This window comes from Pelobates fuscus, chromosome 5 (assembly GCF_036172605.1).
Source record: "Pelobates fuscus isolate aPelFus1 chromosome 5, aPelFus1.pri, whole genome shotgun sequence".
In the NCBI taxonomy this organism is placed as follows: domain Eukaryota; kingdom Metazoa; phylum Chordata; class Amphibia; order Anura; family Pelobatidae; genus Pelobates; species Pelobates fuscus.
The window spans coordinates 370,003,577-370,021,058 of NC_086321.1; the positions used below are offsets into that span (position 1 = coordinate 370,003,577).

The following is a 17,482-nucleotide window of genomic DNA, read 5'->3' on the forward strand; positions in this document are numbered from 1 at the left end:
ATCCGTAAATGTATCTTCTTTGCAGCCAGAACATGTCTTTTCTAAAATATCTGCTATTCGGTAGGTTTAGCTTGCACACATTTTAGAAAACATTTGCAAGTTCCACTGGGACCCATGTAATGCGCAAGAAAATATATCTAGCCATCGACTGTACAAAAAAAAATAGAAGGTATTCAATGTGCAGCCCATCTTAATATATTTATTAATTTTAGTTGGAGGTTGCAGCACAGAGACTATTACATGCCAGATTTAACTACTCACTATGCAGTCTGAGGTTCTAGATATTTGAGACGTTTACGTAACAGATCCACTTTAAAGGGACATTCCACACACTTACAGCACTGCAGTTTGCTTAAATGGTTTGTGTCCCCTTTTTAATTTACAAAAGGAGATTTCATAGAAATTAGCACTTTTAAAAGTTTACATTGTTACACTCCCCTGACTGTCAGACAACGGGTCCTGTTACTTCCTGGTTGTTGATCTCAGTGGAGCTAACCTCAAGAGACGGCAATTGCTTAGAACACCTGCTTTGCACAGACTTGTCATTGACCTGTACTAAGAAGACTGATTGGACAGACACAGCAAGTCTGGGCCGGGTTAGAAGGGGAGGGCTTCCAAAGGCAGCAGAGAAGAGACCTACAGCTTTTGCAAGCGGTTTTTAAATATAACACCTATGAAGACTGCATGCATGTTTTCATTGGGAGTATATATACTAAATTGTTTAAAAAGAATAAAATTACATCAGATTAAATTGTTATACTTTAGTCCCTGACTAGTGAACACTGTTTGATCATTAAGGCTGTGACAGATTTTTTTTTTTTTTTTTTTTAAAGTGTTGGCAGATTTCATACAAGAGAAAGACCCACTTTAAAGGAGTCACTACTCTGATTGTGCCAAACCCATTAACTAACCAAAAGTTAGGGTCACCAAGGATCATAACCACCACAAAAGCCCACAGTAACTGCTATGACAGTAGGAGTGCCCTGGCTCCATTTTGTCTCATATTTTCAGCCTCCTAAGATGCCAGTGTGGCCACATCCAGCTTCTCATTGCATCCGGTCATTCACTGGCTGAGGGCATCAGCTGAGCATTCTCTCAATAGCTTAATTCTGTACAAGGAATATACACAAAACTGATAATTAGCCAGTACTCTCACTCCAAGTTGGCCACTGACATTAAATATCTCAGCATGGGCAACGTTTTACTGGAACACTGCATATACAGGGCCTGCGCACCATGACCACTTCATAACACTGAATTAGAGAAACCCTTTCACTATGAACTGTCTTGGGTTTTTTCAATTTACAAGTCATTCCTGGAGTATGGGGTGACTGTGGTTACAATATGAGGTAAGTAACCATGTTTTACATTTATTGTGCCAATGGAAGAAGGAATTGCTAGTTCCAGAGACAGGGTGGATTTAGAATATATTAAATATATAAATCCTGACAACCAGATTAGTAGTTTTATGTATTAAGATTCTTCAAAGACCACGACACAGGAATAAAAATTATTTTACTTTAAAAGTGAATCAAAGACAGATTAAAATAAAAAAATAAGTTACAATCCCAATATAAATAAATAGTTAAAATCAAAAATTACAAAAATCCTGTGATGGTACTTGACGGTTATTTTTTACAAACTGTTTACGTTAAGGCACTTCTGCATTTGGCTACATTATTAATACAAGTTAGAGTTTGGAGAAACTTATTTCACGGTCAATTATGTGCCTGAAGTTACAGTAAATTCATCAAATGATAAAGCAGCAGTTGTGTGTTGCATAGCAACATGTAGTACAGCAAGTAAAGAATTAAAACAGTATCTGCGCTCATTGAAAGATAACTTCCAGTGCCCTCTGCGGGTAGTTTGGCAAAACTACAGACCGTGGCTCTTACTGTACTGAAATGATGCCATTTCAAGTCTCTTCTTTAAACGGTCAGCATCGAGTTCCCGGAAAAACGCGTCTTCGTCTGCCTTTATAATCATTTCTTGTAGCTCCTGGATCTCGCGCTCCATTTTTGCTCTGAGTTCCCTCTTCATTTTCTGGAGAGTCTGCAGAGTGTTTAAACAATGTGAGTAGAGTGCACATTCCTATGCTTGCTACATGGGTTAGAGTTTAACCCCTTAAGGAGACATGACGTGTGACATGTCATGATTCCCTTTTATTCCAGAAGTTTGGTCCTTAAGGGGTTAAAGGAATACGAGAGGCAGGAAATGACAGATTATGGAAAGAAAATACGATTCCCAGCGCTGCTACACTTGCACTGGTTTATGGGAGATGTAGTTTATCCTCCACTGATCAAAAGAGAATGAGTGGGACAGAATGGCTGTGGATTAACCATTTTGGTTGCTATGTGCTCTGAGTTTCTGCACTCTGCAGCGATGTGTCTGGGTGGCCATTAGTGCTTCTGCCACATTGATTATTTCACTGAGGGAAGTTAACTGGTCACTATAAAGGGGCCGCTCGGAACAGAATTCTAGCTGCAACAAGTTTTATAAACTGCAGTTCTGTCCACCAGTAAGCAGGGAACCTGGCTGCACCACAGTCCATGCAAGGCGCAGAATTATGGTGCAGGGAGCCTTTGTAAAAAACTTGGCCCAAGAATAAGCTTTCTGAAACTTTGATAATAATTTGATGGTTGGTGTCCAGCTGCTCCTAAATGGTTTGAGAGAGCACCATAACCACTACAGCATACTGTACACTTTACAGAAGTCACCCAAAACCTGGGGACAATTAAAAAATAAATAAAACCACACACACACACACACACAGATATTTACCTTTCCTTGCACCTTCTCCTGGACTTCAATATTGTGGCGTTCCTGAGTAACTGCCTCCGCCAGCATTGAAAACTAAAACCAGACAGGAAAAACACTTTATCCAATGTCCACAGTGTTATTTACTACACTATGGTTCTAATCAGAACATCAATAATGTATTCCTCTCAAACAAGGTTGGGAATCATGTGACAATCTTGTATCAGGCTTTTATTGCTCATTGCCAATTGGACAGTCTTTGGGGGAGTGGGAGGAGCTTGTCACTGTGCTATGATAAGAGTTAGGGCCACAGTTTTCACATTCTACCAAATATGACTATTAACCTATATCAAGAAATAAAACACAAGATAAGGACTGGTTACCCTCCCTTAACCCCTTAAGGACGGGGACAATTGTCAAAGGTCTAAACCAAAACACAAGCGGGATTTGGAGCTCTATGTCCAATCAAGCATACATTTATTTATTTGATATTAATTGCATCCACACTTATTAGACATCATTTTGTTCAGGAGAAATAAGGCCTTTTCACATCAAATATTGATATATGAAACAATACTAATACATTTTTCTTTTTTTAAAAATCATGTGAGAAATTAAGAAATATAATGTTCCATGTTCTGCATGTCATTTTAACTGTGAATGTCATAATACCATGAGATTTTACTGCATATTTGTATATGTGATGTTCCACAAGTACAGGTTTCATGGGGTTAAATAAAGAGTTTGCCCATGTCAGTTTTTACACATTGACATTTGACAGATTGGTTTGCTGGGCATATGTTGCCCAGGAATGAAAATGACCACCAGCATGATACCCTTTGCAAATGCAGACAACCCTGGTATTGAAAATGGGGTATGTCAAGTCTTTTTAGTAGCCACTTTGTCACATTTCTCTGCCTCCCCGTAAACTGTAAATAGCAAAGGGTGCATTCTTACCTGATCCTTGTAGTAGTTTTCCATGGACTCCAACTCATCTTTGTGCCGCTTTCTCTGCTCCTCTCGCAGCTCCTTTGCATATGATCGCATTTCTCGAAGTCTCTGTTTCTGCAGCTCCAACCCATCAGCAAAGAGTTTCTTAACGATCTAAGGCGAGAAGAAAGAAAAATTTGGCTAGTTTCTAGCTTACATAGAAGAACAAACAATGCAATTACTACAATTGTAATCAAAACGAGTCTATCGATACCCCCCAGGCTTAAATAGACAACTGCTAAAAGAATTCCCAGAAAGAATCCCCCTTTCCAGAATCACAGAGTAGAACTTAACAACGATGGTACACTGGGAGTTCTGGTACTTACCCGCTCTTCTCGGGTCCGCGCCCTCATCATTTTTGCTCTGAGTTGTACATGGTAATCATCGTAGTATCGCTTAGCGCGGGCTACCTGTTGCCGATTCTCCTTCATTTTATTCTGAGCAGTTTTCTGAAGTCTGATTCGATCCTTGAAATCTTTCTACAAAGTAAGGAAAATTATACAAAACCAAAATGTGGCAGAGGCAGACATTTTCCTTCTGCAAGACTAACAAACTCAAAACTGAGTTTTATTCTTGCAGTAGTAGTGGGTACAGGGATGGCTGTTTGGGCAGGGGAGACTGAGGACATTCTGGTGGCTGCTGGCTACAGGGAAGGATGGATTTGGGATGCTCGGGTTTCACAGCAGGAATGGATATAGAGCCCAACTATTGTGAGAGTAGGGGTATAGAGCCCAACTATTGTGAGAGTAGCGGGTATAGAGCACAAGATTCAGATTAAATGTTACTAACCAGACGTTGCTTATGTTCCTGCTCCTTCTTGATCAGGTCCACCAGCAGTTCTTGTTTTTTGTGAGCGTCATTTACCTGAAAAAGCCAGAGATATGGTAATTAGTGAGCCATCCTGGGTTAATTTTGTAGATGTACTTAGACAAGAACGATGATCAGTGCTTTACAGGACTGGACTGGTCTTGGTAAAGTTTCACATAGCACAAGGCTTCTCCAGCTAGCATTGATAGTAGAAAACAACCAAGGCCACCCTGAAGGTTACAGGTTAACCACAGTAACATGCAGTGTTACAAAAGGTTCCTGTTAGCATTTAGAAGACACTCTCAAGCCAAGACTCAGGAGCCATAAAACCCATGCAGGGATATTCACTAAAAAGAGTTTCAAATTAAAAGCCAGTGGAAGCTAAACTGGAAGAATAACGGACCTGGAGTTCTTATTCCAGTTTCGCTACTTTGGCCTTAAATTTAAAAATTCAATTTGAATACCCAGTAATTCTCCCTTTAGTGAATAACAACCCTGATGGTATCCAGTTTGTTCCCACAGCACTCTAACGCATTACCTCTTGCTGCAGCCGTCTTTCACTGCGCTCATCATCCTCTGCAGCCTTACTGAGCTGCTCGATCTGCACGGACTGCCCCTTCCACATTGTATTCAGTGTGTGTGGGGATATTTGCAGATGGGGAAACTCGTCCAACAGCACAGGAAGCATGTCGTTATCCTTGATCTTCACTGGAAGGGAACAGACACGGTTACTAAAAAAGTACCATAAGCTCCAGCTCTCCACATAACTAACATTCATGAAGTTCTGTATGTTTCGCACCGGACTCTTACTTTGTGTAGGCGGACGGCTAGATGGCGGCGGTGGCTGCCGCCACTGGACAGGTTTACGGGAAGTCTGTTTCCTGGAGTAAATTCTCTCTGCTTGAGATCTTTTTGAGGGCTGTTTAAATATATTTTCCTTACATTCTTGCTCCTTCCAGGGACAAAACATTAAAAGGTTAGGACAAAATTCATATCAAGACTTAAAATGACAGAAGCCTGAACACATACCTTTTGGGAAACTAGGATAATACCAACTACAGACTAAGAGTAACAAAGCCAACGTGCACAACGGAATAGCAGATCAGCATTTTTCATGTTTTAATAGAAGTCTCTCACGGTTATAGTGAGATTTGTTGGGAATTCAAATTTAAGGCCAAAGTAGCTGCACTAGAGGAAAAAAAAAAAAAAGAAGACTTCTCATTGGCAGCTTTTGCAAGCCCTCCCCTTCTAACCCTGTCCAGACTTTCTGTGGCTGGCCAATCACAGACTTCCCAATGCAACTCAATGAGAAGTATTTGCAGGGCAAGTGCTCTGGGTAATTGTAGCCTCTTGCGTTTAGCTTCACTGAGCCAAATAACAAGGAAGTAACTTTATTCTGATTGACAACTAGGAAGGTCTAACCAGGTAAATTTATATAAAAAAAAAAAAAACAACAAAAAAAAAAAAAAAACAGGGGGACTCAATAATGGAAATCTCCACGATGTGCAGATTCTATAAGCGAACAAGTTTCAAACAGGTATCTTTCTATAAAATCTACATCAACAACTAGAAATTTTACCTTTGAATTTTGAAAGCCTGATGTGTGCTACTACAGGGGAAGAAAGGAAAAAATAAAAATAAAAAAAAAGGGAGCAAGTTTGTGTTATATCTCCCAAATACAACAACAAACTCACTGTATACCACACCACTGAGAGGTTTTTGGCCAAATGTTCAAATTGATAAATTGTATTGCTTTGCTCTTGCAAGTTCCAGTGGATTACAGATCTCATGATACTGGCCACCAAAAATAGTTTCTTAGCATCATGGGGAATGGTGGGCTCCCATGCTACATGTAATAACACTGAACGTCAGGAGACACAAGTCATGCTAGCTCTCCTGTAGAACAGAGCTCTCTGTAACGGCACAAGTGAGCAGAAACTATTTTGAGACTTGAGCGGGGATTTACCGAAGGGCAAGCAACTGAGTTTCTCTAAGCTTTTGTCCATTCTCAGAGTTCTCATATTCCCTGGTTTTCTTCAACAGAGCGTTTGCACGCCTTGAGGTGGACGGTCGTGTATTCTGCTGGCATGGACCTCCGAAGCTAAAATGATTCCATCCTTCAGTCTTAACGTGAGCCTGTAACATGAGTTATCTCGTGGTCCTTTCAGGTCTCCTTTGCAATCCACATAGCTCACAAGGTTTGCACTAAAACAGGATTATTCTCTACGGTGTGAATCAATTGGACATTTTTGGCCACAATTGAGGAACTGTAATAATTGCTCCAATTGAGCTATGGTTTCAGTAATTTTGAACAAACTGTAAACTCACTTTTAAATGGTCAAGAATCAATGAATAACCCTGAAACAGTTCATCTGTACAATGCATTAAAATAGGGGCTTAACTCAAACCTATAGGATATGGTTAAAAAGAAGAAGAAGCAAGACACACATGTAATATTTCACTGGGGGGAACATACCGACTTCTTTAATCTGGCTTTTAATTTTGACAATTTGGCCATTTCTCGGTCTTCCAAATCTTTCAATTCCTCCTCGTAGGCTTGATTTAACATCTGTGCAAAATTAAAAATAAATAAATTTATTACAAAACCTCCACACAAACAAGGGAGGGTGGGAGGCTAACATGTTTTTTAATACTATAGCGTCAGGAATATAGGTTTGTGTTCCTTTAAAATCTCATCATATCACACACCCACCTGTGACTTTACCCGCTGCTGGTCCAGCCCTTTCTGCACCTCTCTTCTAATCCGGCCCATCTCGCCCTTGCCTTCTTTATGAAGTACATCCTCAAACTGTGCACTGAGGGAGGGAACATGTGGTATTGGAGAGGAAGACAGAGACCGTGGCCTGGTGGGAAGTTTCTTCGAGTGCTGGACAGCTGGGAAAAGAGCAAACATTTACCAATGAAAAAAATATATACATTTTTTAAAATTAGATCAGATATCAAAAAATCCCTGGGGAGTTCTGCCCCAGAGACCCCATGATGCTCTGTCAATATCCTTTTATATTTCTAGAATAATAAGAATAATGGACTGCACTTCAGTCTGTCTCCATGTGCTGGGAGTTTAAAGGGCTTCATCCAACACAGAATGCTGCAGACACTGGACCCCTATACAGATTTATTGCATAAAACATTTCTATCATTTTACAGTCAAGGTGTTTTCCTGGCACTATAGCTCCCTACAGTGCCCTCCTCCCTCACGGTGCAGAATGGCTTAAAATTCCCTACTGACACAGACACCTCAGTCCAGCATCGATGTCCCTCAGCGCTGGTTCAGGCTCCGCCTTCGCTTCTCATCCAAAGTCAGCCAGCGGGGGAAACCCAGTGCGCATGAGCGAAAGTCCACACTCGCACAAGGACTTCCCCTCCTATAGGGTTTTAGGTGACGCTAGAGGTCCTCATGCAGATCATGATGACGTCCAGCATCACTAAGGCGACCAAAAACTTGCCTAAGGACACGGAAGTCTCTGTAGTGGCTGTCTGGTAGACATTCACTTGAGGTGGAGTTAAACCTGGCAGGTAATTATTGCAGTTTATTAAAAACTGCAATAATTTACACTGCAGGGTTAAGGGACCTGGGACACTGCAACCAGACCGCTTTACTTTCTGGTTTGGGTGCCTATAGTGTCCCATCTTTAATGAGTAAAAGAAACTCTGCAAATTGCTTTCAGATATTCATAGGTGCATTTTCGCACAAATCTAAACTAACTGCTGCATTCATAAAAACACGTGGACGAGATTGGCTTGAGTGTCTTCTCTTTGGCCTATATGTAACAAATTGACTTTTTACTTAACTTGCTACCCGTTCATGGAGCATTGGAATGCATGCAGGAGAGGTCAGGTTCTACTTTCTTACCTTGCAGCTGCTTCTTCCTGCGAAATTCCATAATGCTGTCACTATGTTGGGATAATTTATCTTCCTCCTTCGGATCAGTATCAAGCCCTTGCTCACCCAATGCCTTTTTCAACATCTGTTAGTCACAAAAAGGGGTTATTCTACACACAGCTCACAAGAAGAGTGTAATAGGTCATCTGCAAAAATCTGAATATTTGTGGAGACATCCTAACACTTCCGATGCCAGACTAACCTGATCCAGGGCATCCAGTCGACGGGCAAGCTTCTCAGACATTTCCTTCAGCTCCTGCTCGGACAACTTGTTCCTTGCCCTCTGAACAGAGATGGGCTCTTCCGTGAAAAGTCTTTGTGTACCATCAGAATTCAGAGAACTGGAAAAACAAGACGACATTGCTTGAATCAACCACTAGGGTTAGAAGAGTAAAGTAAAAGGAATCCGTTATGTGAATAAGAATGGCTATTTTATTGTCTATATAAACAGTTCCTATGAGAGCCAGGCATTTTGGATAATAACATGACTTGCTTATTGAAAATACCAAAAATAAGAAGAATTTACATTAACGTAATGGCTTCTGCAAGACTGTTCATATTTCAAGGTTATAATACTCACTCTCTTAGGGAACTTTCAGACATGGTTGTGCGGTGGGCACCATTAAGCCGCAATCCTGCAGAGTCTGCGCTTTCTTCTTCTTCCTCACTAGCTGACTGACAACTGTCATGGTCTACTTGTGTGCTTTGTGTCATAAAGCGGATCTCCGGCAAGGTCCGAAAGGCAACTTTCTTATGACATAAAGGAGAGGTCTGTAAAACAACACATAAAGATACAAAAAAATAAAGTTTATTTTATGCCACAAACTCATCTATTTCAAGGTATACAGAAGGCAACCCTTTTCTCTTTATTGAGAGTGTTCCATCAGACCAGAGGAAGTGGTGAGATGCTACGCTAAAAAGCACAAGAACATGATTTACGGAGCCAATTCATTTAGGCTCTGTTACATGTGAGTGGTCTGACTTTTTCTATGTACATCCATTAAGTGCAGTTACCATCTGCACTATATTCCGTCTCTATTTTTATGGGTTTGGGATATATTCTTATATGTTTCAAGATTGTTAAGGGGAAGCGACCCTACGTTTTACTCAGAGCGCCAATAAGGCTTTAGGGTTTTTGGTTTATACCACTGTATGCTTTGTTTTAACATGGTGTGTGGGAACAAAGGTTTTCCCCACACAAAAGTGTTTGAGCTGCAGTTTTGCTAGTTTACGCTTAAGCAGTGCCATCTCAACAGCATAATTGGCCCCCAGGGCAAGCAGTGCCCTAGGGCTCTGCTTACACAACAACTCACAGTAATACAAATGTAAATTATTAATAAACTTAAGCTTATATTTGTTGGTACCTCCAATAAATACATTCTCTCACAAAAGCGAGTACACCCCTCACATTTTTTTTTATTGTGACAATGAAGAAATTACACTCTGCTACAAGGTAAAGTAGTAAGTGTACAGCCTGTATAACAGTGTGAATTTGCTGTCCCCCTCGAAATAACTCACATTGACATTGTGCTGCCTGGATCCAAGTATGAAAATGCCGCCCCTGTCAGAGTGCAGCCTGGAGCCATGCCATGCCTCCAGCACGGTCTATGGACGGGCCGGGCCGGACCGTTGGCAACAAAAGTGAGTACACCCCTAGGTGGAAATGTTCAAATTGGGCCTAATTAGCCATTTTCCCTCCCCGTTGTCATGTGACCCATTAGTGTTACAAGGTCTCAAGTGTGAATGGGGAGTAGGTGTGTTAAATTTGCGGTTATCGCTTTCACACTGGTCACTGGAAGTTCAACATGGCACCTCATGGCAAAGAACTCGCAGAGGAACTGAAAAAGAATGGTTGCTCTACATAAAGATGGCCTAGGCTATAGGAAGATTGCCAAGACCCTGAAACTGAGCTGCAGCACGGCGGGCAAGACCATTTAGCAGTTTTACAGGACAGGTTCCACTCAGAACAGGCCTCGCCATGGTCGACCAAAGAAGTTGAGTGCACATGCTCAGCGTCATATCCAGAGGTTGTCTTTGGGCCAGTGAGGGAGATCTTTGATCTCTCCCCTGGCCCGAAAGCAGGGCTAGCTCTCCATGGACCGGCAGGGGAGATTAAAGGATCAAAAGGCGTGGTGGGGCCCCCGGGCAACTGCCCAGCGTGCCCATGGGGAAAGACAGCCCTGTGCTTAATTGCTCACGATCTTTACACACTTCCTCCATTTCGACTTTTTATTATTGTATTTAGTTTATTTCAAGCTCCAAGTGACATTTTTTTCGACAGCTTTAATAGATTCATATCATGAGGACAGTTTGAAATTTTATAATTCAAGTCTTCGCTCACCTCAGCTAAACCAGTTGGGTCACACTGCAAATCCCGCTGCTCAGGTCTGTGGGTTGTTCGATCACTGCCATCTGAGGATTATAGAAATATTAAAATATTACTAATCTGCTGAGAGCTTGCTAGACACAATATCAAAGCTGTTCAAAATTAGGATTATTGTTAAAGACTAATACTGAAACATTATAGGTACCTTCAATAGAAGGCAGGTGCTCTCCACTCCTCCCTGGACTGGCCAAAAGATGGCGATGGGCTTGGTCAGGCTGATAAGGGGGGTTTAGCGGAATAGCTGTTGCAGGAGTTTCTTCCGGTTTCCTCATTTCACCCAGATGCACACCATTCAGAACACGAGACCCTGAAAAACAAACAATGTAATTCAATTAACCTAAACGGTTCATAGTTGCACACATATTGTACACTTTATCACAGTGATCAGATCGGACTACAAGGCGACACTGGCAAAGGGACACAGTCCAGCTGAGCAAGCTTATAACATCTGACAGATTACATATCACTCCATAGATATATGGAATCACTGTGATAGTAAAAAAGAAATACGAAGTAGTTCCAGCAGAACAAGGCTAGCTTAACATGTATAAATAGCTGCTGGGCCCTTTCTGTGGATCATTCTCCAATGCAGACAGCACAATTACTTACGGGGTTTGGGCGACTCCTGATTATGGAAAGGCCCCTTTGGGGCTTGTGGTGATGAGGATCGATCACGGTCATGTAAAGACTTTTGAGAGACTGATTTGGCGTCTTTCAATGAAACCTTTAATCTTTCCAAATCCGATCCTGCAGAGATTGCATGAAAAGAGAAATCAGAATTTCTTAAATCATAACAGAGAAGACTACTAACAGCATCAAATTAACACATTATATAAATATATTTGTATAGGCTTTTCCACAAGTGTGTACAGATATTTACACGTATGCGGTTATCCCCATCAAGAAGAAATGCAGTGCAGTAACAATTTAATTGGCCATCCATCAATGTTACATGTGGAAATCTATTCACAAACCGGACTTTACATAGGACACGAGGTCATGCGTTTAGACTAGAAGAAAGAAGATTTCGTCTAAGGCAAAGGAAAGGTTTTTTTACTGTAAGAACAATCAGGATGTGGAATTCTCTGCCTGAAGAAGTGGTTTTATCAGAGTCCATACAGATGTTCAAACAGCTACTAGATGCATACTTGCAAAAACAGAATATTCAAGGATATAATCTTTCAATGTAGGGTAATAACTGCTTGATCCAAGGATAAATCTGACTGCCATTCTGGGGTCAAGAAGGATTTTTTTTCCTAGCTTGTTGCAAAATTGGAAGTGCTTCAAACTGTTTTTGTGTTTTTTTGCCTTCTTTTGGATCAACAGCAAAAAACATATGTGAGGAAGGCTGAACTTGATGGACGCAAGTCTCTTTTCAGCTTTGTAACTATGTATGAAGGACTCACCCCGGACAGTGAATGTGTGCGCAGTATCCCCGAGTTTGATTAATTCAGCGGTAGATTCCGAACCATCCACATCCCACGATGGGAAAGAGATTTCAGAAGATTGAGCTGAAAACCTGCCAAGATTACTGCAACAGGGTGGTATTCAATTAGATTATTTTATTATTCGGTCGCCATTCAGTGTTTAGTAAACAGCTAAACAGACAGCAGTGAATGTATACTTACCCTGCAGATGGAGGAGGTTTTAGACCACCCTGCCCGTTCAAAATCCCCTCTTGCTGCACCCTGGAATGGAAATGGTTGTCCAAATCATCTGGAATAAACAAAACAAAATGACAGAGTCGCCATGTGTGATAAGCAGAAGGGTCAGAGTGACAGATCAAGTCTTCAAAGGCCAAAACAGGTTGGAAATGTGTTGGAAGTCCCATGGATGCTCTCACCTCCATTCTGAGAAGATACTTCGCTGATTTGTTCCGTCAGATATTCCAATAACCCATCAAAGATTTCCAACAGATTCTGAATTGATTCAGCGTCTCCCCTGACGATATTCTCCCCTGAACAGAAAGGAATACATTCAGTGAACACTTGACAGTTAACAGAGCTTCCATAGACCCAATAGTAATCATACGGTAAAAATAATGACATAAAAATCTATAGAATTGGGATATAAAACATAGGACATAGAAAGTATTGCTCTCCCTGAACAAGTCATCCAAAAGACAAGCTTTATAAAGGAAGCCTGAAAAGGTTGTGTTTGAAGACTAGCACGCTGACTGGTGAAAATTGTGAGAAATGCAAGGCAAATTCAACTTTAATGCCAAAATAGCCACAAATCAAAATCAGAGAGCTTTTCCAATTTCACAATTTTTGCTTACAATATACAATTCATTGTGTCAGGTATACAAGATTATTGGATTAATTATCCCACAAATAATAATAACAAGGATTGTTATTGCCTACAAAGGATTAGGTTTTACCTGTTATATGGGATAGACTGACTTGTAAATAGTCAAGTGCAAGAGAGTCAATTACAGACTGGACATTGTGTGCATCATCTTCTGGACCCCGAGAGCTCAGAATATAATCTGCAGAGAGAGGAGACAAAAAAAAAAAAATAGTGACGGATTAATAGCACAGATTGCCGACAGGTAGGAAGATCTTCACACATTATACATACATGTGTTGTTTACAAAGCTGCGTAAAATAGACACTAAGCAATATAACTGCTACAGATTGGAGTCTGCAACCTTGGTGAACTACAGATATTGATTACATCTTAATTGAGGATTTGCCAGAATTCTGGCAGTAAGAGCGTTACGGTAAATTTAGCCTGCCAAAGGTTGCCTAATCGTGCCAAACAGCTTACTGTAGTTATGGTGCAAGAAGTCTCCTTGCATTAATTTGTCTACCTTTTGGTGCCGGAAACATTCCTGTTTTATTTATCAGCCCTAACAGATTTTGCCAGACAATATATAATAACACACAAATAATCTCATTGGAATACACTATAGTAAAAAGTAAGTCTTACCTGGAACTTTCTCTCCTAAAATGGCTTCATAGAGAGCAACAAAAACATGGGCATCGCATTCTATCACGTCTCGGACTTGCAAGTTGATGTGACATTTATTTAGCAGATTGTTGGCAATAGCGACTCCACCTATAATCAACAACAACAACAAAAATATTCTTAATGAAATGAAAACTATCTAAATTTAGTAACAAGTATTTATCATAGGTAACATCCGTAACATCAGCAATAAGCATATGTGAATAGCACTAACAGAAAAACTTTTAAACTGAAGAGCTTGCAATCAAGCTTCTAACAGTGTAAGTTGACAAACTGACTAACACTGACCCAATCAGACCAGAACTTCCTATCCTAGGAGGTTTAAATAGACATATGGAGGGTGCACATATTGTGACTAACTGCTAAATAATGCATTGCTGCAAACTAGTACACAGCTATCAAATACCACTTCGATCCTGGTCGGTTTCTTCTCTCAGTCTGTGTATTCTTAAACACGTAAGATCCAAGGAACAGATGAATTGGAATGAACTTTGAACCTCTTCACTGCAAGACTGTGTGTACAGAAAGGCTTTAAAGCTCCCGCCATGCATCCCTCCAAAACAGACTGGTAACCAAAATAAACCAACTGTCTCCAAAGCATCACACCTGTAAGCTACTCCCTGTCTACAGATTCTCAGCCACACGCTGCAGGATGACTTCCTTAGCACCAGCATAATCAGTAGCGATATACAAGCTTACACTGTAAACAGTCAGTGCAAACTGCAGCAGCATTGGCATTTAACGACCCATGTAGAAAAGGAACCATAGCACAATGGGAAACCCAGTGTGCTTTCATTCCAGATGTTGGGGTGACTATAAATCAATCAGCCACACATTACCCTTTTCCTTTTCGAGAACATCATTAAGTTACACATCCAGGGGTGACCCAGTATTTGCACTTTACACATTTTTCTGGCTTTTCTGGCTTTCTGGCTCTCTCTTCCAATATGAGGGAATCACCAATCACACAGCAGCCATTTACCAATTATTTCAGCTCAGGCCCTATAGGTACAGCAATCCCTTTCCACTCTTGTAAAGTGGTTTATAAGGACCTAATAAATCACTACTGACATTCCTGTACTCTGGGCCCAAACGGTCACCTCTTGCCATATACTTGCCTCCAGGGTCACGGAGTATGGTTGTCTTCTGTCACATATTAGAGCTTAACACTCCTATGGACCACACTAACCTGCATTCGTAAATTAAGGAACCATGGAATAAAAAAAAGCAGAAACTCCTCTCCACATTGCAAAATTTTCCTCACAGTGTAGGGGCCACACACACTGACTCATCTCCTGAGCGCCCAGGCAGGGGAGAGACCCCCTTCACTCACCCCCTGAGCGCCCAGGCAGGGGGGGGGAGGGGGGGGGGGGGGGGAGACCCCCTTCACCCACCCCCTGAGTGCCCAGGCAGGGGGGGGGGAGACCCCCTTCACTCACCCCCTGAGCGCCCAGGCAGGGGGGGGGGGGGAGACCCCCTTCACCCACCCCCTGAGTGCCCAGGCAGGGGGGGGGGGGAGACCCCCTTCACCCACCCCCTGAGTGCCCAGGCAGGGGGGGGGGGAGACCCCCTTCACCCACCCCCTGAGTGCCCAGGCAGGAGGGAGACCCCCTTCACCCACCCCCTGAGTGCCCAGGCAGGGGGGAGACCCCCTTCACCTACCCCCTGAGTGCCCAGGCTGGGGAGTGCCCGCACTGACCTGTATCCCTGGTGCCCATGTTGCCCGGTGTCTCAGGGTAGATATTGTTGGGGCCCCTGGTAACTCAGGGCATTTAAACAGCCTCGCTCTCTGATTGGTCAGAGCCGCCGGGGCAGTTGTTTCCGGATATGACGTCATATCAGTAATCTGAGCGCATTGTCTCACGGAGGCCGCCCGGGCCCGGCTATCGCCGCTCTCTTAGTAAATCTGCATCCGGGAGCGGGAGAGACGCAGATCGGCCGTACGACCCGTCACGGAAAGACCCCGGTACTACGTTTACACCGTGTCCTTCCGCCGCAATGTAGTCCCTCCGTGACGTCACCAGGCTTCCTGCCAGAAGCGGCTAACAAGGCCATGGGCAGGGTCGAAAAGGGCTGAGTGATGTAATGGGGCGTGGCCTTGTCATGTAATAGGGTGTGGTCTGTTATGTGATGGAGGCGTGGCTCTGTACTGTAATGGGCGTGGTTTACAGTGTTACTGGGTTATTAGAGCATCACATAGTCTGCCCAGAGAGACAGGGAGAGTGAATATAGCCTGTGATATAATAATAATACATTATAATACACTGTAATATATAACAGAGAGAGGGAGAGTGAATATAGCCTGTGATATAATAATAATACATTATAATACACTGTAATATATAACAGAGACAGGGAGAGTGAATAGAGCCTGTGATATAATAATAATACATTATAATACACTGTAATATATAACAGAGAGAGGGAGAGTGAATATAGCCTGTGATATAATAATAATACATTATAATACACTGTAATATATAACAGAGACAGGGAGGGTGAATATAGCCTGTGATATAATAATAATACATTATAATACACTGTAATATATAACAGAGAGAGGGAGAGTGAATATAGCCTGTGATATAATAATAATACATTATAATACACTGTAATATATAACAGAGAGAGGGAGAGTGAATATAGCCTGTGATATAATAATAATACATTATAATACACTGTAATATATAACAGAGAGAGGGAGAGTGAATATAGCCTGTGATATAATAATAATACATTATAATACACTGTAATATATAACAGAGAGAGGGAGAGTGAATATAGCCTGTGATATAATAATAATACATTATAATACACTGTAATATATAACAGAGAGAGGGAGAGTGAATATAGCCTGTGATATAATAATAATACATTATAATACACTGTAATATATAACAGAGAGAGGGAGAGTGAATATAGCCTGTGATATAATAATAATACACTATAATACACTGTAATATATAACAGAGAGAGGGAGAGTGAATATAGCCTGTGATATAATAATAATACATTATAATACACTGTAATATATAACAGAGAGAGGGAGAGTGAATATAGCCTGTGATATAATAATAATACATTATAATACACTGTAATATATAACAGAGAGAGGGAGAGTGAATATAGCCTGTGATATAATAATAATACATTATAATACACTGTAATATATAACAGAGAGAGGGAGAGTGAATATAGCCTGTGATATAATAATAATACATTATAATATACTGTAATATATAACAGAGACAGGGAGGGTGAATATAGCCTGTGATATAATAATAATACATTATAATACACTGTAATATATAACAGAGAGAGGGAGAGTGAATATAGCCTGTGATATAATAATAATACATTATAATACACTGTAATATATAACAGAGACAGGGAGGGTGAATATAGCCTGTGATATAATAATAATACATTATAATACACTGTAATATATAACAGAGAGAGGGAGAGTGAATATAGCCTGTGATATAATAATAATACATTATAATACACTGTAATATATAACAGAGACAGGGAGGGTGAATATAGCCTGTGATATAATAATAATACATTATAATACACTGTAATAAATAACAGAGAGAGGGAGAGTGAATATAGCCTGTGATATAATAATAATAATAATACATTATAATACACTGTAATATATAACAGAG

General features: G+C 41.0%; 1 protein-coding gene across 1 annotated transcript; it reads right to left on the reverse strand.

Annotated features, from left to right (window-relative positions):
* Window positions 1–1,461: 1,461 nt before the first annotated feature.
* Window positions 1,462–15,856, reverse strand: CEP95 (centrosomal protein 95). The gene is made up of 21 exons (XM_063456144.1): window positions 15,514–15,856; window positions 13,776–13,904; window positions 13,225–13,332; window positions 12,688–12,801; window positions 12,473–12,560; window positions 12,251–12,375; window positions 11,454–11,591; window positions 10,990–11,151; window positions 10,800–10,870; window positions 9,039–9,229; window positions 8,661–8,799; window positions 8,429–8,543; window positions 7,268–7,449; window positions 7,031–7,123; window positions 5,365–5,506; window positions 5,093–5,262; window positions 4,537–4,611; window positions 4,074–4,226; window positions 3,715–3,861; window positions 2,782–2,853; window positions 1,462–2,052 (listed from the first exon to the last, which is right to left on the reverse strand). The coding sequence occupies exons 1-21, from the start codon at window positions 15,530–15,532 to the stop codon at window positions 1,876–1,878; spliced, it is 2,610 nt and encodes an 869-aa protein (XP_063312214.1). The 5' UTR covers window positions 15,533–15,856; the 3' UTR covers window positions 1,462–1,875.
* Window positions 15,857–17,482: the final 1,626 nt, after the last annotated feature.